At 53.0% G+C, this 25,600-nt stretch overlaps 1 protein-coding gene across 1 annotated transcript; it reads left to right on the plus strand.

The window, feature by feature from the left end:
• The first annotated feature begins 5,056 nt into the window (after positions 1-5,056).
• On the plus strand, positions 5,057-23,131 carry SCNN1B (sodium channel epithelial 1 subunit beta). Its single transcript, XM_055710147.1, has 14 exons — positions 5,057-5,112; positions 7,428-7,660; positions 10,635-10,953; positions 11,828-12,212; positions 13,459-13,652; positions 14,497-14,600; positions 15,080-15,243; positions 15,703-15,810; positions 19,467-19,584; positions 20,110-20,185; positions 20,360-20,417; positions 21,155-21,216; positions 22,085-22,160; positions 22,585-23,131. Exons 3-14 carry the CDS (start codon positions 10,643-10,645, stop codon positions 22,948-22,950), a joined length of 2,022 nt encoding a protein of 673 aa, XP_055566122.1. The 5' UTR covers positions 5,057-5,112; positions 7,428-7,660; positions 10,635-10,642; the 3' UTR covers positions 22,951-23,131.
• Positions 23,132-25,600: the final 2,469 nt, after the last annotated feature.

Genomic DNA, 25,600 nt, shown 5'->3' on the forward strand with positions numbered 1-25,600 from the left:
CCCACATCCCAATCATCCCAATCATCCCCTCATTCTACTCCAAAGCACATGAGAGGGCACTCCATTCATCCCACTGATCCTTCTGCAGTACAGTGGGGGCTCAGGGTGCCCCAGCCCCGGAGACTGGGGGGCGGTGGGGGCGGTGGGCAGGGGCTCTGCCGGCGGCCCCCGCTGCTCAGGGCGGAATGCCGTGCGGCGGGTTCCTGCAGCAGCCGGCCATGGCCACGCTGCACCCAGGCTCTTCCCTTCGGCCAAGGCAGGAGCAGCCGCGGGCTTGGGGCGCTGACCCCGGCAGCCATGCCTGCTCCCCAGCACGGTTGCAACACAGCCTGAGGTATAAACAGGGAAACACACCCACCCTCGAGGCCGCAGACAATGTGTTCCTGGTGTTTTGTCCTCCTTGTATCATCACCCATGCTCTGGCACGTTCCTGTAACACTCCTGCACTGCCTCATCTTTCCCTGTCTTATGCTCCTGCCTCAGTTTCCCTTCCAGAGGGAGCTGGGTGGGAGCCACATCCCTGCGCTGCTGGACATGCAGGCAGGCTGCCAGCCCTGAACAGCTTCCCACGCATGCTCCCCCCAGCACCATGCCCCACGCCACCCCTGATGTCATTTTCATCCTAGCAGCCTTGCCATCAGGTGCTGTTCCCAAAAGCAGCAGGACATGAAGCACAAGAGGGGGACACTCACCAGCAAAGCCTCTGCCAGGCCAAGTGACACAAACCAGTGTCATCCCCAACCTGCCTGCCTCCTGCCCACCTGAGAGCAAACTCCAGGCAGCTGAAGAAGCCCATGAAGAAGCTATGGGATCACTCGTCTCCTTCCACTCATGCATTTTGTACAAATATGTTTCTAGAGATGGAAAAACGGGTGCGTTCACTAGATTTATTCACCTGCAGTTTAAAACATGCCGCAGTCCCAGTGGAGCTGTGATCACCATGAAGTGTGGCTAGGTGCAGGTGCTGGCCAGAGCCACGGTGAATCATGTTTGTTTTCACGGCAGCTTTTGCTGTGGTACCTTCCTCCCTTGGGTTTTAAGACCTTCTCACCCAAGTTTACATAATGAATCCTGAGAGGTACAAACTGTTCCCCTGGATAATCACAAAGGGTAATCATCCCCACTCTTGTTCTTGTTATAAAAAGTCATCGTCACAAAATATTTCACATTTCCGCTGGAACGTGGGAGAGGACCATAAAGCACGGGTACATGGGGATCTTTACAGTGCTCCATCCCAGCTGGCACTGCGCTGGCTCTCCCTGCCCTGTGCCAGGACAGCGTGGCATCCCTGGGGTGGGAGCCCACCCGCAACTACTGCATCTTTAGACACTGGAGTCATGACACGCTGGTCATTTTTTCCAGTAAACTTCTACAGCAGAAAAGGCAAATGAGCACAACTAATTCCCCATCACGCCAATTAGTTACAGCACAAGTCTGGGGAAACCCCCACCTGTGACGAACTGCTGCCTGCTCAGTTTCACCCACCCAGAGGAGTACAGCCTTGGTGGGGTGAGTCGAGATTTAATTATCAAGGTTATTAACGCTCAGGGTGAAGGGAGCTGTGGCATGAGCCGGGTTTTGCCCTATCCCTCCCGTTCCGGAGCTGAGAGCTTGGCTCGCAGGATGGCATGGAGCGGTGGGACCCATGTCCGTGGCACAGACTGAGCCCCCCAGCGCACAGCCGGGCTGTGGCCACCGGCTGACCATGCTGTGCCAGGCGTGCAGGAGCCGGGCCGGGGGCGGGGGGGGGCCGCTTCCCTCCCCTTTTCTGCTGCTTGTAAAACAAAACCAGTCTCAGGTTTACTGCCTGATCTTTGTAACGCAAACAGAGGTCAGTTAAAAAGGTTTTATACGCAGCAGTTACCGGTGTAGGTTGGCTGGTGAGATGCTCGCTATCATTTGACTGTGATTTTACTGGTCACAACTAAATTACTCTATTTTGTTTAGTGACAGCGTGTCTCTGGAAGCGTACACGATAAACCGAGCAATTAAAGTGCTGAATGAGCCTACTTGCACCCTGTGTGGGAATGGGTGATGGATGCCCTGCTTCCCTCTGCAGCGTGGAGCTGGAGCAGCACCCCCCCCCCGCTGGGGCTGCAGCCCCACCACAAAGGCACGGTGAGCGATGGGCAGCGGTGTGCTCCTCCCGCGCCTGCCTGCACACCCCGGAGCCGTCCGACGGGAAGCCAGGCTGCAGACGTGACTAATATTTAGCACGTACATCTCGCAGCTCCTGCTAAATGGCAATTAATTAGCAGGTGCGGGTGCACTGGCGGTGCCTATCGTCAGCCATGGGCAGGGTGGCCGGCCACGCTGTGTCGGCACCTAGGCTGGGAGAGGGAGTCCCCAGGAGGGGATGCCGGCAGAGGCCAAGCAGGTAATGCAGGGCAGCAAAGTCATGGCACTGCTCCCAATTTTGGAGCCCAAAGGGCCTTTCCAGATCCTCATGGATTCCCTGAGCACCAGGGAGTGACCTCAGCTCTGAGGGCTGCCACCACAGCTGTGCCAGGCTGGGGCCCCCACCGGGACCCCCCCTGCCTTGCTGAAGGGTGCAATTTGGCCAAAAGCAATGCGGATTTACACAGAACCAGCTATGAACAAGTCGTGTGTGTTTCCCAATGACCTGATCCGAGCGCTGCCGGCAGGGTTGTGATTTTGGGGTAGTTTCCCCCCTGCAGAGCTGTCCTCTGGGCTCTGCACTGGGCTCTGGCACCGCTCTTCTTCATCTCTACATACAGGCCTAAAAACTATCCCAGAAACCTTTGTCTCCACCCCAGTCACCACTGAAACATTTTCCCTTTACCAGATACATTTAGGACCAGTTGATATTTTCGAAACGCCACAGACTAGACCAAGGGTGCCGTCTTGGGCGCTGATTCGCCCCGTGTATCCAGTTCCTCAGCTGTATTTAGCTGCTGTCAGCGGTGCATCACGCCAGCACAATGCCCCAGCTTGGGACACAATGCCTGGGGTGCAGAAGAGCTTTCCACAGTGTTTTTCAGCTGTATTTTTAGCAGGCGGTTTTTGCTTATGAAATAAACTTTCTCATGAAGCGAGTGAGAGAGACAACAGAAAATCAAGCCAAATTCAAGGTCATTTGGCTTCACAGCTGATGTTTCAAACCACTGAACAAATGCAGCTTGCTCTATTTCCAGTGTTAGAGCTGCCAGTGCTGGCAACAGACATTGTTCTCTGGGGAAATAAGCAGCGATAGAAGGGCAATTATTTTGACAGGACAGAGGTTAGAAACTGGGTAAGTCCTGGTACTCACCATCAAACCTGTTCGTTCTAGCTTCACTTGGAAATACTGTTTAAACACAGTCCTGCATTCCACTTCTGACATAATGGTAGGAGGTACACTTGTGCAATTTAAAAATAAAAATCCCTTTTGTTCCCGAACCACAGAACACGGGGACATTTGGGAAAGTCTAACCGAGTCCTGATTGAACAAGAACCTGTGATTACTTTTCCTAGCAAGAGGCAATCGTTACCTTTCACTATGTTTTGCCGCTCTGCAGTGATTTACAGGGCCAAGGAGGTTTATACACATTTACTGTTCTGTTGTGAAGACTTAATGTCTCCACGATCACTCAAGATGTTCAGGGTTTTACCTCTGAACTGGGTTTGTATAGCAGCGTTGGGTGCAGGGATCCCACCTCACTGCATGCAATCTGCCGGCCCCAGTGTAGGCAAATAAGGAAAATAACGGAATAACGGGGGGGGGGGGGGGGGGGGGGGGGAGGGGGAGGGGTACGTGTCTCTCCAAACCCCCAGAGGGATTAATTAAGCGATCAACACGAATCAGTGTGCAAGACACCTAAGATTGAGATTAAGTCATAAAATCCCAAGTGCACACTGGACACTGTGAAAATGGCACATAAGCGGGCTGGGAGGGCTCGTGGGGGCACCTGACCCCGGCCGCCCGTGTTCCACCCTCAGGTCAAACAGAAAAGCTCCTTCGTCTTAATTTCATTGTCATTTCGTGGAAGCAGAGCTCGTTTCTCTGGGCAAAGGATCCTCACCCTTGGGCCTGCCGGTGCCACAGCTCGGCCCTTTCTGTTGAAGCATCAACACCTCCGGCAGCCGGCAAGGTGAGGGGCACAGAGCACTCCCGGGAGAGCCGCCCCGCATCAGTCTTGACAGTAAACACAGCTGCCTGCGGAGGCTTTTTTGAGAAAAGAGTATATATATTATAAGATCTTACGCTTCTTTTTAAAAAAATAAATAAGACCTTTAAAAAAAGGATTATAAGGTCTTTTACAGAAAGGACTCTGAGCCTGTGGCGGAGCACCCGTGTGGTTCACCCGCAGTTATTCCAGCTGCCCCAAAGGCCGGTGTGAGCAAAGCCGAAGTGGCGCAGTGATGGCCCAGCACCGGCACGGGTGGTGTCCCGGCACCTGCTGGCACCGGGGCGGTGGTGGCCCAGCACCGGCACGGGTGGTGGCCCGGCACCTGCTGGCACCGGGGCGGTGGTGGCCCAGCACCGGCACGGGTGGTGGCCCGGCACCGGCGCAGGTGATGTCCCGGCACCGGCGCGGGTGGTGGCCCGGCACGGGCGGTGGCCCAGCACTGGCACGGTGATGTCCTGGCACCCGAGACGCCACCAACCGGGCGGGAGCCACCCTGGCGGCGGCTGCCACGCAGGGGTCAGGGCAGCGCCCCCCGGCCCCGGCCCGCCGCCCCGGCTCCCCCGCGCCTGCCAAGCGCCCCCCGCATCCCACCATGCCCTAGGCCGGCCGCCCCGACAGGATTTTCCTTCTTTTTGGTAAAGCCCGGGGGCGGGTGCCCATCTGGGAGCCGCGGGACGGGCACAACTTCCCGGGCAGCTCCCCCATCACGGCGGGTCGGTGCCCGCCCCCGCGCTGCCCGTGCCCGTGGGTGCCGGCGGGGCTGGGGCAGCAGCAGCAGAAGCGGCTGCCGGTCCCTGCGGGGGGCGTCGGGGAAAACTACAGCGAGGTTTGCAGGCGGCTCCCGGGGAGGGGGCGGAGGGCGGCGGGGCGGGCGGGGCAGGAACGGGGGGCGGGCCCGCGGCGGGCGGGGGCAGGTACGGGGGGCGGGCGGGGGCCGCGGGCGCTGCCGGCGGGGAGCGGGGCCGGAGCGGCGGGGCGGCAGGTACGGGGGGCCGGGGGGTCGGGGGTGGGGGGGCCGCGGGGGGCTGGACACGCGTGGGGCAGCTGCGTCGTGCGGAGGGGACGCGGGTTTAAGGCGTAATGTTGCCTCCAGAGGGCGAGGAATGGGGGGAGCCCTCCGCTGTGCTTTCGGGGGTACGGAATGGAAACGGTGGGTTCGTGCGCAGGGGCAGGCGCGGAGCCCCCCACCTTCGGCTGCTCGTGCAGCAGCGCTGCGGTGTCCGTGCCAGCTGTGCCAGCGCAGCCAGCTGTGCGCTGCTGCCGCCCCCTCCGTTCACACGGGGCTTTCCCGAATCTCGCCGGTGTGGGAGCAAACCGCAGCTTCCCAGGATGTCACTGCCGTCTCCCTCTGCAGTGGGACATGTGCCACCCACCCCGGGCTGCTGCCCCGCGGGGAGGGCAGGGGATGGTTCCTCTCCGGGACACCGGCCTTGCTGCAGAATAATCTGGGGCTGGGGAGGGAGCTGCTGGGGGGATCGCGCCTCTTACATTCCAGGATTCACGTCGTGCATTGCACAAGCAGCAGAGTTGGCTCTCAGCAATGTGACCTTACTGGCACGTGAGGAGCAAGGCTTGTCATCGTGCTAGGAGACAGGGACATCACGGGAAACGCAGCGTTAGGCTGGCAGGGGAAGTATCATAGAATCACGGAATGGTTTAGATTGGAAGGGACCTTAAAGATCTAGTTCCAAGCCCCTGCCACGGGCAGGGACACCTTCCACCAGACCAGGTAGCTCCAAGCCCCAACCAGCCTGGCCTTGGACACCGCCAGGGATGGGGCATCCTGTGGATGGGCAACTGTGCCAGTGCCTCACCACCAAGAAGGGGCAGAGTGTCTAACGTACGGTACAGGGAGTCAGGCAAATGCTATCTAAACTTCCAGACTGTAAATACTCTTCAAGTGCTGTGCACATGCCCGTGGGACCAGAGGCCCGCAAATGCCTGCACAGATTGGGGCAGCCGTGGGTGCCTGAGCTGGCAGCCACGTGCAGCAGATGCTTTCCTCACACACAACAGCGAGGCAAAGCATCTGCTGGGTACTCTGTGACCTTGGGTTCAGAAAGGGCTTTCATTGCTCACTGCCACATTCCTGCTCCACTTTACAACTGCTAGCCTGTAAACTTGTGATGTAATAGAAAAAAATTCCTCTAATTTGCAAAAATACCACTGGATAGCATAGATGTCTCCTCTAGGAAAACAAGGTCTTTTCATCAGGCTCTGGAGAAGACGGCAGATGAGCAGCTGGTGATCAAAGAGGAACGGCTGGTTTGTGCCCCAGCAAAGTACTGAATAATTGCAGTATCAGTCCTCATGGTGTCGGAGTGGTTTTGCAGCCGAGGTACCACCCTGGAGCTTCCAGGAGTGTGCTGAGTTTTGCTTATGTCTTTAAGTGGCAATTGCCCTAGGAAAATCCCAGAGGAGACTCAACGCAGTCAACACAATCATTTCGTAACGTGGGAGTCTGATCTCACCTGTAAGGTGGAGGAGTTTCACCTGGGATGGTGCTGGGATGATGCAGGGCTGGACTCAGGGCTGCTGGGGGAAGGTGAGGACACCTCCTTCCCAGCACAAAGCAAACCACATTAGAGCCGGGAGCAGATTGCTTTTAGGATGGCTTTGGTCATCGCAGGTATGGGGGTGCTGCTGGGAGAGGGGCACGTGGCACCCTGTGCTCCACAGGGTCAACTCCTGACGGGCATTTCAGGTGGTGGCAGAGTGCTGGGAAGGGGCAGCCCAGAGCACAGCAGGGCAGAGGTGCTGAGGGCAGCAGTGGAGCTGCCCCACCGGCAAAGGAGACAGTGAGAGACATTATCTGCACGATAGAGACCAGTCCTGCAAACAGAGCAGTGTGACAATCAAAGTGCAAGGGAGAAGGAGTTGGGGAGACTAATGGATGCGTGTTCCCCTTCCCTGACCGGGGCCTTGGAAGTGAAGCAGCCATACGAGAAATAGAACCAGTGAGTGGCAGCTGAGAGCAGCCGCGTGTCCGGGCCCTGAGCTTCACACGCTGTGTGTGTGAATAACGAATAATAAATAACGAATAACAGGGGTTTGAGGGCGGCTGTGGGGCCGGTGTTTGTAACCCTGCGTGCCACTTGCCTGCAGGAGCCAGGCCAAGTGTCCATCAAGGGGGACAGCCCTGATGTCCCCCTCGGCTCCTGTCCCCTTGCAGCCTCCATTGCCTGTCTCCGGGGTGGGGGTGGGGGGTTGGGTTTGGGAAGGGGCGACGGTTATCTGTGTGCTGACAGAGGGTGGGTCTTGTTGCCCCTCATTTGTCACTTCTCTGTTCCGTTCCAGGTGCAGCCCACTGATGGAGGAAAGCAGGACAGGCTCCAGGCTGGCACCAAGACCGGTACCAAACCCCCTCCAAACAGCTACAGCATCCGAGCACTGAGACTGTGCCCAGGGCAGGACCCCCCGCCCTGTCACAGGGGCTTTGGCTTCCCATCGGGCAAGGCACCTCGTGCAGAGCGGCTTTTACCAGTGAGAAAGAAACACAAAGTCTTTCTAGAAACATTCTGGAAATAAAGGTAAGAAGAAAACTATTAAGGTGAGAAAAAAGATTGGAAAAAAAGAAGTATGGTCAAGCTTAGCTTTCGCTTAATGCCGTTTCTTTTATTGAATGACCTGTTTAGAAACACAGCTCATGCCTAAAGGAAGAGGAAACCTGAGTCCTTCACTCTGCTGCCATGTTAAGATGTGCCGTGAAAAACCTGTGACTGTCTGCTTGGCTGTGTGGCCAGCACACCTTGTTAACTTGGATTTTTAATGTTGGGATCCATGTGTTTTCATGGTGGGGCACAGACACTGCAGGCATCCTGCCTGAGGATGCTCTTCCAGCTGACCCTATCCCCGTCCCTGTCCCCGTCCCCATCCCTGTGCTCCGACTGGCAGGTGCCCTGTGGGATGGAGCAGCACTTGCAAAGAACAGATCCCATAGCTTTGACAGCAGGGAAAAAAAGTCTGAATCAATTTAAAACATATCCAAAAACTAGTTTAATCTTATTTTCCACAGTGTGGCCTGAATCTAACTCAAAAATGTGAAAATGATGCCCTTCAGCACAGTGTTTTTACGGTGGGTGAACTGAAGAGATAAAGTGAGATAGAAGGCACTTCAATCTTTGCTTAAAACTGATTTGGAGCTGGTGTTCCTTGCCTAGCACAGTGCCTTCCCCTTGCTATCGCTAGCCAGCATACCGTGACTTTGCAAAGAGCACTCTCAGGTTCGATGGCTAAATGGAAATAAATTCAAGGTGGAGAACAAGTGTGTATCGATGACTTCTGCAAAGCCGTGAACAAAGATAAAGCAGCATCAAAATTAGCTGTTCAGTATCTTTAGCCTTACTATGTTATGAAAGTAGAGCTTTTACTCCGTGTGTGCTCCTCAGGCCATAAGTATGTGTCTCAACATTGCCATCAGGAAAAAAAAAGAATTCAGCCTCAGGAAACAATATAAAAAGAAATAATAACTTTGCCCAGCAAAGTTGGGTTGATGAGCAACCCACAAAGGTCTGTATGACACCCTGGGGTCCCTGGATGGCAGAAGCCCACGCTCGGTGCCTGGCCAGCACGGTCCATAAGGAGCAGAGCAAACAGAGGCTGCAGGGCATGCGGCCGGTCAGGTCCAGCCGGGCTGGGTTTTGCCTAGTGCGGTGTAGGTGTGTTTTAAATTTTAGTCTGATCTAAACCTTTTATTGGATTTCTTAAAAGGCAGAAAATATTTACTAGTTTGCCTTGCTAGTCTCTCTGGATTTAAATGTGTTTTGATGGTACCGTTTTATAAAGCAGAGACCAATCCTGAGGCCGTGCCTTGGGACGGTTTGTGCTCACACACGGCAGCAGAGGGCTCAGGCAGAACGGCCATGCGTGTTTCACGTTGTCCCTTCAGCCACGGGTAACTGAGTTAAAGTTGTTGCTCCTATTTTCATTATATTCCTGCCCAAAAGCCAGCGAGCATCTGATGCAATGTAAGCTCCTTCTGTGCATAAACCCTTCTGCAGGCAGCTGTGGGTGGGAACCTCTGTGGCACGAGTCCACGGAGGACGAGCTGCTGATGCGCTGGTGGGCTGCGGGTCTGGGGGGTGCGGGAGGTCCAAGTGTTCTTTGGAGAACAGAATGCTTTCACATGAGGGTAGAGCCTGCCCTCAAATCTCAGAGAAAGTAGCTAGAGCTTCTTCTTTCCAAGGCATTCTCCTGTCAAGACCTCGTGGTGTCAGGCTATGTCTAGCATCACATGTGACAGGGTATGCAACGAAAATATAACCTCTCTTTGCATCATGGAGTGAGACACCATAAAATCTATTAGGTTTATATTTTTATCAAGCTCTGTATATGCTACTCAGGAGATGTCGCAGATCTGGCCAAAAAATCAATAATCCGTAGTACCCTTTTTTTTTTTTTCCCCCTGGAAAAGTAAGGACAGGGATTGTCCCACTCCCCGGGATGCCTGTACGTACCCTTCAGCTTCCTGGGGTAGTCTGTCTGTGAGTAACTGCATTAATCTAGTTTCTGTGTTGCTGAGTACTGATCATTATTGAAATATTGCTGTATTATTTCAGCACTCTTTCTTCTGGGGTGCCGAGTTATATGCAGCATTAATATTTAATTCTGTTCTCCTACAGTTTAAATCTGAAAAATGTTCTAAGCAGCTGACTGTGGTTTGTTTTGAAATCCTGCCTCAGGATATTAAGATTTAGTAACACAAATTCTCACCTTAAACTAGTAGCACAAAACATTCTGTTTACTCACAATATGAATGTAAAATATGCAGCATCCCTCACATGAGCAGTGGAAGCATACCGATAGTATCTGAAAAACAAAGGAATTTGGTGGAAAAAACCAATCTGTTGTCCTTCCTGTGGCAGGCAGCGGCACTGAGCAGCATTCCTGGTCCTGGGAAAGGTGCTGCTGGGTCCTGGTCCTCTTCTCCTGCCCCCTCTGACAGCCTGGTGCACTGTAATGCTTTTAAGAAGAGTTGTCTTAAGTCCTGCGTTTAGTAAACGCTGCTAGCCTGAATTCTACCTGAAAGCAGCTCATGAGTGTACTGCTTGGTCCATCTAGCGTTGGCAGAGGTTTCGGTCGATGCTGCAGACATACCAGTTTGCACACAAAATACCGACTTCTGAAAAAGTTACCTGGGTCCTGACTGCAACCTGTGCGGGGCCGGGGGCCAGCGCTTGGTAAGTCACGTGGGCACAGCCGCGTCCAGCAGGTCCAAGTCACTTCACTCTCCTGGGGCCAGAACGGAGATGACAAAAACCTTCACCACTGTTGGAACAGCAAAGCATAAACCTCCCTCCGGTACCCTCTCAGGAGGTGAGGGGCCGTGTCGCTGCCACAGCGTGACCCTGCAGGACATCTGCTCCAGATTTCTCCTGGGTTGTAAAACTACAGTCATGCCATCATGTAACTATTCTGCTTCTGCTTTGCTGACAGGTGTGCCTGGCGTAGTGCAAACCCTGCCTCTCAGCACAGCTGGTTTGGTGTCTTTTCTCCCACTTGCAGGGCGCAGCATGAACCTGAGGAGGTACTTCATCCGGGCGCTGCACCGCCTGCAGAAGGGGCCTGGCTACACCTACAAGGAGCTGCTGGTCTGGTACTGCGACAACACCAACACCCACGGCCCGAAGCGCATCATCAAAGAGGGGCCGAAGAAGAAATTAATCTGGTTCTTCCTAACTTTGCTCTTTGCATCTCTGGTCTTCTGGCAGTGGGGTATCCTCATCAACACCTACCTCTCCTATAACGTCACTTCGTCTCTCTCTATTGGCTTTAAGACCATGAAGTTCCCAGCAGTCACGGTCTGCAATGCCAACCCTTTCAAGTAAGTTTTTCCTTGCTTAATTTACTCCAGCGTGCTTTAACACCCTCGGTTATACCGCCAGTGTAAGGTACTGTGACCTGCTCCTGTCTCAGACAGCGCACTAGGAGCATCAATGGACTCACTAAGTGGCACTAAAAACTGAAGAGAGGAGACTGATATGAGGCGCGGGGAGGGTTCCTGTGCCTGCGAGTTTGTCTGCGTTTCCTTACTGTATCAGTTGATCTAATGATGGTTATTGCCTCCCTGCAAACTTTCCCTGGCTCAGGGAAAACTCGAAGTTCAACTCGCTTGTTACAACAAAAATCAGTCTCTCGATCTTTCCCCACAATTCCTTTCTTTCTCCTTCCTCGCCATGAACATACCTGTTATCGCTTACACTCTGGCCATAAAGAGCTGGTTAAACAGTAGTATCAGCTGGGAGCTGCAGTGATATAACTCGATCGTAATTTCAAAGGAGTAACTGACTTTTGTTAGGGTTGTTTTAAATTTACGTCCGTGCAATGATGTAGCCCAAGGCAAGATGCTCTCAACCAACACAGGAATTACTTTGGGATTGTTTTTTCTCTCTGCTTGCTAGAGATGTTTTGTGTAAACTAGTGAATTACTAAAATACAACCAGTTTGGTTCTGTGCTGGCAGGTTCACCACTGCTGCGCTCCCTCTTTATCCTCCTGCTGGTTTTCTTCCTGGTTGCAGGCTGCTGGGATGCCCATGTCCCAGCCGGCCGTGCTCTGCATGGAGGCTACCACTGTCCTCCAGTAAATCTTCAGGTCCCCAGGAATGTCTAAGACAACGGTGCAGCAGATGAGCTCAGATGAGTTGCTACACACCCCCATGACCTTGACACCACCTGGTAACTGCTCCTTGTCCTGCAGATACTCAGAGGTGAAGCATCTGCTGAAAGAGCTGGACAGGCTCATCGAAGTGGCTCTGGAGAGGATCCTGCAGCCCACGCCAGGGAACAGCAGTGAGAACACCTCCTTGCCACTCGACCTGGGGCTCTGGCACCAGATACCCCTGGTCCTCATCGATGAGCACAACAAAGACAACCCCATCATCCTGGACATCTTTGAGACCAGCCAGACCTCTGCGGGCAACCAGACCTCTGCGGGCAACCAGACCTCTGCAGGTGACCAGATCTCTGCAGACAACCAAACCTCTGCAGATGACCAAACTTCTGTGGGTAACCAAACTGCTGCTCCACCTGCCCTGGCCAATACAACGTCAGAAGAGAAGAAGTACAAGCTGGCAGTGAAGCTGGTGAGAGGGGTCCCACAGGAGGCAGCTGGGAAGGGGCAAGGGGTGGGCAGCGTGGTGCGCAGTGGCAGGGATGCAGCATGGAGATGGGTGTCCCTTCCCCACCAGCTGCCCAGGGCCACTCAGCCTCGGGGCTCTGGTCTGGCTGTGCCGGGGCTGGGGGCTGCCTGTACTGGCAGCACCCTCGTGCAGGGCACACAGGGCCCGTGGGCAGTTTGCAAGTTAATGGTGTGTTGTTTCAATACCACAGAGCTGTTTGCTTGGTTTTCGGAGGAAGGCAGCACAGAGATATTTTAAGATTTTTTTAATTTTCAGAGAGGGGGTCTGATGCCCTGCAGGAATACACAGCCAGACACCCAGCTGAAGCTGCTGGATTTCTGCATGTGGGGCCTGCAGCAGGATCATACTCTAAATAAACTTCCCTATATGAAAGAAAACCCAGCAAGGAGCTGTGTAAAGTCAGTCTGTGGTGAACTTTAGGTAGCTGCGTAACAACAGTAAGATGAGCAGGTTCTTCATGGAAGAAAGCTCTGACAGCGTGTAGCCTAGCACTGCATCAGAGGTACGGAGCGGATCCTGCCAGCAGGCCCGGCAGCCCCTGGGGAGGGGGTGCTGGTAACGCTGGTCGGCAATGGGCAGTAACCGAGCTGTGCGCTGTGTCGGTCGGCGCGGTCTGCCAGCAGCGCCGAGGGCCATGCTGCATGTCCCCCGTGGTGCCCCCGCGCAGCCCTGCTGCAGGCTGAGCCCAGGGCAGAGCAGGGCAGAGGTGCTCCACGCGCTCCCCACCGCCTTCACCTCTCCCTCGGGTCTGGCACCTAAAATGCCGGGGAGAAGCTGCAGCTGCCGCCCCTGCTGCGGTCCTCAGCCCAGAGGCACGTGGGGGTCTCGTGACCCCCCACCCTCTGCTCTGACAAAGGCTTCATGGACCCTGCCTGACCAGACCTTGGAAGCTGGGGCAACTCCAGCCTTAAAAATTGGCCAAAAAGTGATGTTTTCTGTAAGCTTGTGGAGGTAACACGGGGACTGATGGAGGATCTGCCCAGCTGGGAATCTCCTTGGGGCAGGACCCGCCTGTGAACGCTTGCGGTGGGGCAGCCGGCTCCCTCTGGCCGTACCTCTCATTTCCCCAGGAGCAGCAGGCAGGGCTGGCATCATGCCTGGTGCGCTCAGGGAGAGAGGACACGCCGTACGTCCCCCCTGCCGTCCCCACCGCGGGATGGGCTCAGACCTGCCTGCTGTGTGTCCCCAGTGCAGCCATCAGGGCTCCAACAACTGCACCTACAGGAACTTCACCAGCGCGGCGCAGGCGGTGACCGAGTGGTACATCCTGCAGTCCACCAGCATCCTCTCCAAAGTCCCGCTGCAAGAGAGAATCAGGATGGGCTACCAGGCAGAAGACATGATCCTGGCATGTCTCTATGGGGCTGAACCCTGCAACTACAAGTAGGTGCACACCGAGCTCCCTGCCCTTTTCTGTCACATCGGGAAAGGTACAGGATGCTAAAGGAGCCTCTTTCTTTTTCTAAGGTATTTATCAATTCATAAAGAGATTTCTCTGGTCCTTAACTTTAACAACATTTCCCAGAGGGTTTCTGTATGTGATTCTAGCTGAAATGGGTTATTTTGGGATAGTGCTGGCCTGAGTTTTAGTTTTGGATGGTCTGTTTTGCTCATGATGTATCAAGACTAACAGCATCTGTGGGACCATCCCAGGGTATTTAGTGATAACCAGCTGCCAGCCCAGGTGCTGAGTCAGCGTACCCCCTGCACAGCGGTGCAGCCCTCAGTTACATCCCCCTCTTTTTACACAAGGCTCTTGAAATGGGTTTTAGCCATTGTTGTTTCTTACAGAGACAAAATTTATATATCCCGTTCTGAGAAACATGAGTGCACAGCAGCACCCCAGGCTGCAAGGAGGCAGCAAAGAGGGCAACAGAGAATTGTCATCAAAGAATGAGATATAACACCAGCCAAAACCTGTTACCATAGCTCAGATCAAGCAATTATTTCTCTCTTCTGTGTGACAGACTATTCCCTTCCATTCCAACAGAGCGTTATCCCCAGTGGCTGTGTCTCGGTACACACCAGTACCTTGCTTTGCTATTTTTTCAAAGGCAGATTGATTGCAGTTATATCAGCTGAAATTTCTATACAGGCATTCAACAGACAAAGCAATTTAAAGTGAATTCCAGACGTAGCTGCCAAGCTCTGGTCTCACCAGATGCGTTATGTTATAGCCCTTTAGTCTTCCGTGAGAGTCACAGGTTTTTGTGCATGATTCTTCCAGGAATTTCACCCAAATCTATCACCCAGACCATGGTAACTGCTACATCTTTAACTGGGGCATGGACGAAGAGGCTTTGAATTCTTCCAACCCCGGAGCTGAGTTTGGTAAGAGCAGCTTTGCTGAGGAGGAAGGAGCTAAAGGAGCAGAAGTGCTGGGAGCTATTCTGTCTCTCAGTGGCCATTTCTGTTATACACAACAGCTGGATGATTTCTTTGTCTCTGGAGCACTGCAGCATGGAGTCGTGGTTTTCCAGAAGGGGATAAGCCCCCAGAAGGGGACTGTGCCACATAGAAACAAGGAATGTGACTACAGATGTTAAACCTAGCAAAAGTGCAACATCTGGAGAGTCAAAATTGTGGAGGCCATGTCTGAGTGCTCGCTCAAATTTTCCCACTCGGTGCCCTCGCGATCCCATGTATTGAGGCATGCGTAAGGCTGCCATGGACCCGACCCTTCCCCACAGAACAGAGGTTTCTGTGCACAGCAAGAAGAAAATAGATTCTGGGTTGTTGGTTGTTTTTTTTTCCCAAAGACTCACATTTTGATGCAATTCCTGTTCTGAGTGTTTTGTCTGGTGTCCCAGGGCTGAAGTTAATTCTGGACATCAGCCAGCAAGACTACATCCCCTACCTGTCATCCGCTGCCGGGGCCAGGCTCATGCTGCACCAGCAGAAGAGCTTCCCCTTCCTTAAGGATCAGGGCATCTATGCAATGGCCGGGACGGAAACCTCCATCGGCGTGTTAGTGGTATGTGTGGCATTCCTCTAGAGCAGATTGTCTGAGAATAATGTTATCTGATGGGACTGCAACCAAGTTTGTTTTAAGTCTTGGCTGAACTGGCTCAAACCAAAAGAGTCAGGGTATATGCTAGCTGTGGGCTGGAACAGTTTATGGAGACTTTTATGTAACTGTCCTGGCAAAAAGTACTTTATTGAAGCCAAAATATTGAGCTCAGATCATTGTTGCCTCTTCCTTTAGCGTGTCAGAAGGTGCCTCGCTAAAACGTGCTGCTTTTGGACACCCTCATCTACCTCGATCCGCCCTGGGGAATGGGCTGCACCTCCTTCAGCTCTGCTGCCTACGATCCTTTGATTTTTTTCAAAGAGAGCAGGGAATGAAGGAATTACAGAGTCTCTAGAAAACTGGCACCAGGGACCTGGGGAGCAGCAATAACTACTGAAGTTTGCTTTTTTGGTTTTCTTTCAGGATGAACTGGAACGGATGGGCTATCCCTACAGTGACTGCACCATGAATGGGTCTGATGTCCCTGTGAAAAATCTCTACAGCCAATATAATACCTCCTATTCCATACAGGTAAAACACACTTTTAAATCAAACACGACTATTTAGGAAAAATCATCAAAGCCATTAAAATATTTGACTAGCATGCAGGATTACTGGAGGATCAGCAATGATAAAGTAGAAAGCATAACCTAAACATGGGAACCTTCTTTTCTGGTAATAAATCCGCACTCTAGACCCAGGTTTGGAAATGATCCCAGTGGACCCAGTGGAAATAACTGTATGGCAGGAGCAAGTCCTAACGATGCAGGTATTGAAACTTGCATTAAAAGATAAGGACCGTTGCTCTGGCAGGCAGCACAGTGTAGTGTAATCTTCAGTTTGTCATTCTCACAGCAGAACAGTTTGTGTGGCAAGGAGAGGGCATCACTAGTTATTGTTCCCTTGGCCAGGTGTGAATTTTGTCTCATTTTGAGAGGATGAAAATGGTCATTTCTGTAATTTCCTCAAAAGCCAAATGGCAGCAAACCCTCCCCCCCGGTCTCTGTGGTTACATGGGTGTATGACCTACCAGCAAAGTCCTAATTTGCAGACAAAAAAGCAAATATTTTTACTTGCACATAATGAGCACAGTTTAATGCTGGTCCTTTCCTTGTACTGTGCCGTCTCAGAGCTCCGGTCCCCAAAGCGGAGGGTTCCCCCACGTCCTGAAAACCAGGCGAAGCAAGAGCAGGGTGCGCCTGGGCTGCTGCAGGGTGCCGGAGCCGGGAGGCAGCCCCCTCCGCAGTGCTGGGGAGGGTGTCTGGAACAGGGTGAGGCTCCCAACAGCTTGGGTTAATGCCAGTGCTTTAGCATCATAGGAAACAGTGGGAAAAAGCATCTTCCAGTGTCCCATTGGGAGCGCAGAGCTCCCCATCCTCTGCACCACGTTAGCCCGATGGCTTCCCACGTTAGCTGCAGGAGGCTGCGGAGCAGTTTTGCTCCTTTCAGGTTTCCTTTAAAAGAATAACTGTTCCTGCCGTGTCACTGGGCTGAGGGCAGCTGGGTGAGGGTCACCAGGGCTCGCTGCCGGGTCCTGCACACGGGTCACACCAGCCCCACGCAGCGTGACAGGCTGGGGGCAGCGCGGCTGGGGAGCTGCCTGGGGGGAAGGGCCTGGGGGGGCTGGCTGACGGCCGGCTGGGCATGGGCCGGCAGTGTGCCCAGGTGGCCAACAGCACCCTGGCTCGTGTCCCAAACCGTGTGGCCAGCAGGCCCAGGGCAGTGCCCGTCCCCCTGTGCTGGGCACTGGTGCGGCCGCAGCGGGGACCCCGGGTTCGGTGCTGGGCCCCCCACTCCCAGACAGACACCGCGGGGCTGGAGCGCCCCAGGGACGGGCACGGGGCTGGGGAAGGGGCTGGGGCACCAGCCCTGTGAGGAGCGGCGGGGGGAGCTGGGGTGTTCAGCCTGGAGAAAGGGGGCTCAGGGGGCCTGACCGCTCCCTACAGCTGCCTGAGCGGGGGCTGTAGCAAGGGGGGAGTGGGGTCTCTTCTCCCAGATCACAAGGAACAGCCTCAGGTTGCACCACGGGAGGTTGAGATGGGATATTGGGAAAAATTCCTTCCCCGCAAGGGTCGTGCAGCCCTGGAACAGGCTGCCCAGGGGGTGCTGGAGTCACTGTCCCTGGGGCGTTCAAACAACACACAGGTGTGGCGCTTGGGGACATGGTTAGTGGTGGCCTTGGCAGTGCTGGGTTAAGGGTTGGACTCAGTGGTCTTAAAGGTCTTTTCCGACCTAAATGATTCTATTCTATGATTAAGGCAATTAGTTTCTTTTTCAGCTGTGAGATATCTTTGGTTTTGCCCTACAATTTCCATGCTTGGCTGAAATCTTTTAATTATAGGCAGACCAACCAGCAAGGGGTAGACTCTAGTCATTGCCCATGTCCACAGGCGAGCTTCCCTAAACTCAAGGGGTTCTGAGCAATGGCCATAGCAGCGTGTGACACTGTAACCGGGACAGCAAAGCTGCTCCATCCGCAGGCGCCGTCTTGCAGCATGAATGGACACTGTGGCTCTGGGAAGCTTATGCTGAGGCGTTAATGTGATGCTTTTCATGAGCTGGGCTGGCTCCTGCTGCTGGGGGTGTGCTGGGAGGATAAAAGCTGCCTGGGGAACTGTTGTGTTCTGGGTTTTAGCCAGGGCATTGCTCTAATGTGCAAAGCAAAGCTCCTATTTTGTGTACACAAGTAGTACTTACCCCAACAGGAGAGGAATATACAGGAGGGATTCCTGTCCTGAACCCTCCAACTCTTTCTCTTTAAGGGGATTTCTCTTTAAGGGAAATAAGTCACTTTTCCACTGAAAATGCCTGCTTGTTTTGTATAGGCAATGAAGACAGACCTTTGCTTTAAAATTGTGATGAGAAAGTTGAGTGTTTGTAAACCTTGAATCTGTAGAAAAATATAGTGTAAACATTAAGCACCAGTTAATTTGTAACAAGCTATAGCATCAGGGAGAAGCTGGAGGGCGAGATCTGGCTGTAAGGAGAACATCAAAACCATTTTGGGGGTTATTTACAAATGCTTGGACAAGTAGGAGACCTTTGGTCTAGCAGGCATTTTTTATATTTCTGCCTTTATATAATTATAACAATAGGACCACTTTATCCTGCTTTTTAAGATGCTTTTATAACGTTTAAGCAAATACTTGAAATGATTGCATTATTACTTAAAAGCTGCTAAATGCTGGCTGGGGTTCTATGTCCACGTAATCCAGAGACCTCTTCAGAGACCTCTTGGCAAAATCCAGCTTTTCCATCACTCCCTGATTGCAGTGAACTCTGTAAGCATTTCGTATCACACAGAAATTCTCTGGCTGTTCTACCTAGCTGGAGCTGTTAAATTTAATCATCTTTTCATAGACTTTGTTATTGCTTTGTGCACTGTTTCATCCAGAATCCCACTCCAATCTCGGGTGATTAACTTCATGCCTCACTGAGCTAATGGCAGCGCTGCAGCCTGGCTCGCACACTGCCGAAGCTGCAGCTGCAATCCCTTCAAGGAGAGAAGCAGATGCACAGATAAGATAATTCAGATTTCTAAAACCTGCTCTCTGTGTTGAAGCATTTTTAGAGTCGGGCTTTAAAGTGGAAACCAGCCCTTTGTCAGTATATCATATAAAGCCTGGAGACAACAACAGTGTCTATGGGTGTAACACAACATTTTTATTCCTTTTTGGAAACTCGGTATTACTTCCATGAAGCCCTAAAATAGTTCAGAAATGAGCAGTTTCTTGTGCGACTGGGAGCAGGCACTGAGTTTCCTTCTGCTCCTGCGAGGTGACTTACCCTCAGCAGCTCCCACTGGGACGTCCCTTGAAATCTCCAGGAGTGGCAGGAAAAATGCATCACAAAGAAAACCAGGACCGAAGTGCAAAGCTCTGTACATGGCAGCTGATCTGCCAGCCTCGCCTCACTGTTGTAAAGCCAGCGTGACTTGTGCCGGACTTCCAGAGCCTGCTGTGTCGCCTGGTGATGCTCGGTGCACGTGGGAGGGATGGGCTCCGGCTGTACTTCTCCCTCCGTGGCTTCAGCTTCCTCTGTGTCCAGCCACAAAATCATCTGTTCCATGCAAAAGAGAGAAAATACCTTGGGACCCAGCAATTCTCCTAGCCAGCGCAGCCTCCAGCAGCAGAGGCAGGCAGGGGGCTTCAGCCCGCATCTAAGCAGCTCCCTCTTCCCTTTTCCAGGCTTGCCTGCGTTCTTGTTTCCAAAATCACATGATTGAAATCTGTGGATGTGGTCACTATATGTTTCCTTTACCTGAAGGGGTAAAGTATTGCAATAATGAAGATAACCCAGGTTGGGGTAAGAACATGAACAAAACTAACTGCACAGCCTTCCCAGGGTCCTAGTGTGCTGGAGGGGTGGGAGCGGACGCGAGTTTTATTGCTGTTGTAAATGCAACAGGTAAAGGCTTTTGCCTGTGTAACGTGGCCCCGTGGCCATTCGGGTCCATGCATGGGGGTGGGGGGCCCAGTGCTCCCCAGGGCGGGCAAGGGCCGGTGGCATGGTTCCGTGTGGGCAGCTCCAGCAGGCAGTCACCTTCCCAACCCTGCAGCTGGCCAGGGCTGTGCCAAAAATACTGACATTGGGCAAGCTGACTGTATAGAACCTGTCTGCAGAAAATTAAAATCTATTTTTAATTTATTATTAAATTGTCTGATCGCTTTGCCCAAGTTTCCCAAGGAAAGGAAGGTTAGAGGGGAAGACAGCAAACCTGCGCAGCAGGCTCATACCTAAATATTTCTTTTATTAAATGAAATTATTATAATCTAGTAAGTGGGGTCCTTATCTAAACAGATGCTTTGGTTTTTTGTTTTCACCAAACAGCATATTGCTATTCATCACTGAGATCAAGTATAAGGCACAGACAGATTTGTATTGACTCTTGTAAGGAAACGTGCAAGTAAGTACCAAAGCCATTTCTGGCAGCTGTAAAAGGTGGAGGGGATCCTGCGTTTCGTCTGCCGTAACTCTGACCTTTCTAAAATGGGGCTGGTTTTCTGGATGAGAGCTGAAGTTCCAGTGACTTCAGAGAAGGGGAAACTTCTGTGCTAACACTCTCCTTTCCTCCCACCAGCGACACGCAGTATAAGATGACCATCTCCATGGCAGACTGGCCGTCTGAGGCTTCAGAGGTAACACCGGTTTCTTGCTTTGAAACATACATTAATAATTACCTGTTCTTAGCCACATGAATCACTCAGTATTTTCAGAGCTAATGCCCAGGTCACAAGCGCCTCTTTGCTAAATTACATGTTTTCAGCATACAGACAGGCAGCAGCACCTGTGCAGAGGCCCCCCCCCTCCCCGCCCCAGCAGCTCATCCTCCCCAGGGGTCCTGCACTGAGGATGCGGAGAGAAGCTGAGCACCCACCTTCCAGGCCGAGCACCTGCATGGTGTGGGTGCGCTTCCTACGAGAGGGCAGGAGCCCCGACCTTCACTGTGTTCCAGAACCTGCCTGGTTCAGGTCTGTGGCAGGCTGCCGACAGCCGAGCAGGCGCTGTCTCCTCTCCCAGGCTCCTGGTGCTTGCCTCTGCCTTGCTCAGAGCACGTCACACCAGGGACTTGGGGACTCACCATTAAAGCCAAATGGACCTGCAGCCCCACCGGGCACTTGACATCACCCATCGATGCAAAGTCAGATCAGGTCAAGGCAGCGTGGGGAGATGCCGTAACCGCCCAGCATGGAGTGCGAGCAGGGTGGGCGGCACTGGCTGAACGTGTTACTCAGCATTTTCCCATGCTTTTAATTTTATAGAGCTGGATCAAACCAGGACCGCTCAGGGTTCTGCAACTCCCTTGGGCTCCTGCCCCAGCAGGTGCCCAGAGAGGATGCTTCTGCTTGGTTCTGAATAAATTTCGTTTTCCTAGGACTGGATTTTCCATATTCTGTCTTATGAAAGGGATATGTCAACAAATGTGACTCTGGACAGGTAAGTGAAGGAACAACCACTTTATCTTCTCTATTGAGCCTGTTAACATTAGATTAACATGAACCTTGGCAATGGGCCAGAGCACACATATGCTGATGCAAAGGGAGAAAAAGATTTGGCGCATGTTTGCCCGCAAGGTACATAAAGCAAATCTGAAATGCACTTCATGCATATCCTCTACTCTCCATAGTGACAAACTCAGACAAACTCAAATGTGCAGCTAAATTAAAATCAGCATTGACAGCAGCACCTGTAATCAGTCACACGTAGGAGCCTGGAAGCTCTGAAGCTGTGAACTGCCAGGGTCCAGCTCCTGTATCATAACATTCATCCCTTCATACTTACATCTTTGAACCTGCCAAGAGCAGCAGCAGTAGAAGGGATGCGCCAAAATTAGGGTAACTGGTGAGTTTCCCTTTGAGAACCTAAACCCTGAATTAGAGGGAGGGGAGTTTCTCCCCAATGGAAAAGAAAAAAATTTAGAGAAGCAGGAAACAGTTCCACAGATTCTGGCTGATCCATACACATTAAGCCCCCTGTGACGTGGTCGGTCATGGTGCAGCCACTCTGTCAACGCACACGGGGCCACGAGGTACAGGGCACTGAGGAGGGGTGATGGCCCCTCTAGACCAACCAGAGCAGTTGGGAAGAACAAGGCAAACAGCCCCAAAGAAGCTTCCAGGTGCCCAAGGGCTTCTTCAGGAGGAACTTTTTAATGTCTTCCATGTGCCAGAGAGATGTTTTGGTGGAACCTCATGAGCGGCTCTGGTGGGGCTCTGCGCAGCCCTGCCTGCAGGCAGGTGGGGGGGTGGAGGTGCTGGGTGCCTGCAGCCCAGCTCTGTGCCGAGCTGCTCTTTGTCTCCTACAGAAACGGCATCATCAAGCTGAACATTTACTTCCAGGAGTACAACTACCGCACCATCTCCGAGTCCGCTGCCACAACGGTGAGTGCCCATCCCTGCCCTTCCACCCAGGGCCACAAGCGCCTGGAGAACAGATGCAGAAACAAGTGATGCTGGACACACAGGCAGGGCTCAGCTCCTCCTGGCCGGTGATGCCCCTCACCGGGATAGTCTGCGAGTCCCTGGGTGCTGCTGCGAGGAAGCGGACAAAGCCGCCTTCACCGGCTGGTTCACAGCCCCAGCTTTGCTCTTCCCCTCCACCTCCTGTCCCCATCGCCAGTGCAGGGCAGGTCACCGATAAGCAGCCCCAGCGAGTGCAGCCCTGGCTGGGCAGCAGCCACCGGGCAAGGGACTCGGCAGGCAGGTCCCGGGGGCAGGAGTGGTGGGGACATCACCCAGCTATCGGTAGGGGCTGATCAGGGACCGGGGTTTGCCGCCTCGGCTCACTCTGCTCTCTTCCCCACAGATCGTTTGGCTGCTGTCAAGCCTGGGAGGCCAGTTTGGGTTCTGGATGGGGGGCTCGGTGCTGTGCCTCATCGAGTTCGGGGAGATCATCATCGACTCGCTGTGGATCACCGTTATTAACGTGATCAGCTGGTGCAAAGGCCTGAAGCAGAAGCGGGCGCAGGCGCGGTACCCGGACAAACCCCCGACAGTGTCAGAGCTGGTGGAGGCTCACACCAACCTGGGCTTCCAGCCCGAGGACACAGGTACCCTCCCCAGGGATGAGGCGCTGCCCCCCGAGCCTGGCACCCCCCCGCCCAACTACGACTCGCTGCGCGTGCAGCCCCTCGACGTCCTTGGGCCCGACAGCGACACAGAGACCGAGTGAGCCGCGCACCCCGTTACCTCCCGAGGGCTGCCGATGGCAGGCTGCTGCCGCCACGCATCATTTATCACTCGCTGAGCAATCTTTTACTCTCTACCAAAATTAGGAAGGAATTAAAAAGCCCTGGCTGTCCTCCCCTCCCTGACTGTTCACTGTGAAGAAGCTCTGCCTAATAAACCCTGTAATAAACCTCATGGAGTCGGTGTCGTGCTCTGGCTTTAGCATGTAGAGCTTGTATACATCAGCGTTGCTATAGAATCATTAAGTCAGTGTTTCTTTTTAACGCATGGGTGGGAAGTGCTTCCTAGTGAGAAGAGCAGGTGGAGGCAGCTGCGAGGGCTGCAGCTGGAGTCTGAGGCAGGGCTGCAGCAGCAGGGAGGGCGGCGGTGCTGGGGAGAGACCGGGATGTCCTGGCAGCAGATGCTGAGACATGGCACAGCATGTGCCACAGCTGCACTGCGCCGTGGGTCGGACCCTCGGGTTGGGACCCAAGCTACTTTTGACATCTGAGGTCGCGGTATTTCCAACCCTAAACAACTACAGTGGAAACAGCGAGAAAGAAAACTGTCCCTTAGCTTTGGGAGGCCACGGGTGCCCTGTTTGCTGCTCAGGATTTAACACTTGCGCCGCAGATGAGCACAGCTGTTAATGTGTGTCCAAGATAAATACTCCGGCCACCATAAAGACTGAGGTGTGGGAAGGAAGTGCCAGGCTGTCTAACAGTACCACTCTTGGAAATAAATAAAAAGTTGCCTTTAAAGTTTCCTGTTGGCAGCGGGTGCAGTTCAGCGCTGGCAAGAGGCTGATGGCAGCGGCTTGCAAGAAGGGGAGGTGCTGGGCTCGCCCTGATGAGAAGGCAGCCAGGGGGCTTGGTGGTCCCCGCAGGGCTGGGCTGAGCTGGGCAGAGCTCACCTGACCTCCAGCTGGTCCCAGCCCCCGCTTTCCCAGGAGCCCATCACAAGCCCCCAGGACCTGCCTTACTGAAGTACTTTTGCAAAACTTCAAGAGGAAACACGATCGTGTGGTTAAATCATGTGACCGGGAACACGATGTTCTGGGCACGGCGCCTGGTGCCAACGCGGGGTGGCAGGGGCAGCCGCAGCGGTGAGGAGGGTCCATGCTCCCTCACCTGAAGCTCCCCAAGCACCGGGTGCTCTGGCACAGAGCTGCTGGGGGGGAGTGTGCTGAGGGTCTCTCCATCCCCCTTCAGCAGCGGTGGATGTGGTCGCTCTAGTTGCTGACCACCAGCGCCAGCAGGACCGAGGAACACGGGGATGATCTGCCAGGTGAGATGCCGCCGGCACAGCCGATGCTGCCCCACACGGGGGAAATTGTCTTCAAAATTCATTGAAAAAGTCAAACCCTTAATTACTGGCATATAGCTGGTCTAACACTGCTGCAGTACAGTTACAAGAAATTAATGCATGGAATATTTGCAGTCTTAAGAAGACTTGATTCATGAATATTTTAAATTTTATGATGAGTTCCAGAAGTAACGGCGAGTTAAAAGTTTTGATTTTTCTATTACTTCTGATACCTGAATTTTTACAGACTTTTTCCGATTTTTCTTGGTGATCATAACAACAAGAAGCTTAACCACTTTTTTTAAATTAAATTCATGTTTTTTGATAACGAAACAGCTTTGGAAATCACATTCTCAACCTGTTTGGGTTTTTTGCTGATGTGAAAGAGGGGTGAGTATCAGGGGAGTTCGGTGTATATCCATGATGTGCACCTTCACATCCTCCTGGGTTTCAGCCCAGTGACAGGAGTCCCAGAACCTGTCACTCCACGTGTGCAGGATGATGCTCAAAAATGAGTAAATCAACAAATCCTACAGAGCCAGTCATTAGAAGCAGTTCAGAAACCATGCAAAGGTTTCACTGTTGCTTCTTGGTCAGTGCTTCAGCAACCCGCTGGCTGAGGTTTTTGATTCTGACAGTGCCCAGAAACCGATGCAACGGGAAGAGCCTGCAACCAGGTGCAGAACAGCCCTTCCCTGGGATCACCCTCCTGGCAGGCCATGGTTCATGGACCTCCTGAGCTGGAGGCTGTTTTAGTTGTCACTGCTTGAAAATCAGGAGATTATGAGAAAATGAGGAGGTTATTTAGAAGCTGATGCTATGCCACTCGGCAGAGCACTCTCATTTGCAGAACATGCTGCTCATTCCAGCTAATGCTTTACAGGCTTTTTTTTAGCATCTGAATGATTCCTCTACAAGTTTTGTCTCAGAAACAACGTATGATCATCTTTCGTACATTAAGCAAACAACAGCTACACTACACTAGGAGAAGAGAGAGCCGACACTGTCATCCTTCAGCACCAGATTCCTTATGAGTTGGAACAACTAAACAAGGACTGAGCACACAGACCTCATCCCTCACCTTCCTGGGCTGGTGAGACCATACTCACCTCTGATCTTGGCTGGGATGAGGAGTGGAAAAACAGGGGCAATTTACAGACATCTGCAGCCTGAGAATACCTAAATTAAAAGATATAAGGAACAAAAATCCACATATAGGGAGCACAATCTTATGAAGTTCACATGCTGCCCCCAGCCCCTTATCCATCAGCTGGTTCTCATTTAGAAGAGCAAACGACCGAAAGCCCAGGAACACGCTGCTCTGCAAGAAAATCATCTAACCCTGGGTA

The sequence above is a fragment of the Falco cherrug genome, chromosome 4 (assembly GCF_023634085.1).
Source record: "Falco cherrug isolate bFalChe1 chromosome 4, bFalChe1.pri, whole genome shotgun sequence".
Taxonomy (NCBI): domain Eukaryota; kingdom Metazoa; phylum Chordata; class Aves; order Falconiformes; family Falconidae; genus Falco; species Falco cherrug.

Bases quoted from the DNA above. Each gene is read 5' to 3' on its own strand.
- SCNN1B (XM_055710147.1), top strand. From the start codon at position 10,643: ATGAACCTGAGGAGGTACTTCATCCGGGCGCTGCACCGCCTGCAGAAG. The intron at 15,244-15,702 runs GTATGTGTGGCA...GTTTTCTTTCAG, and splicing joins CCTCCATCGGCGTGTTAGTG to GATGAACTGGAACGGATGGG. The intron at 20,186-20,359 runs GTAAGTACCAAA...TCCTCCCACCAG, and splicing joins TCTTGTAAGGAAACGTGCAA to CGACACGCAGTATAAGATGA.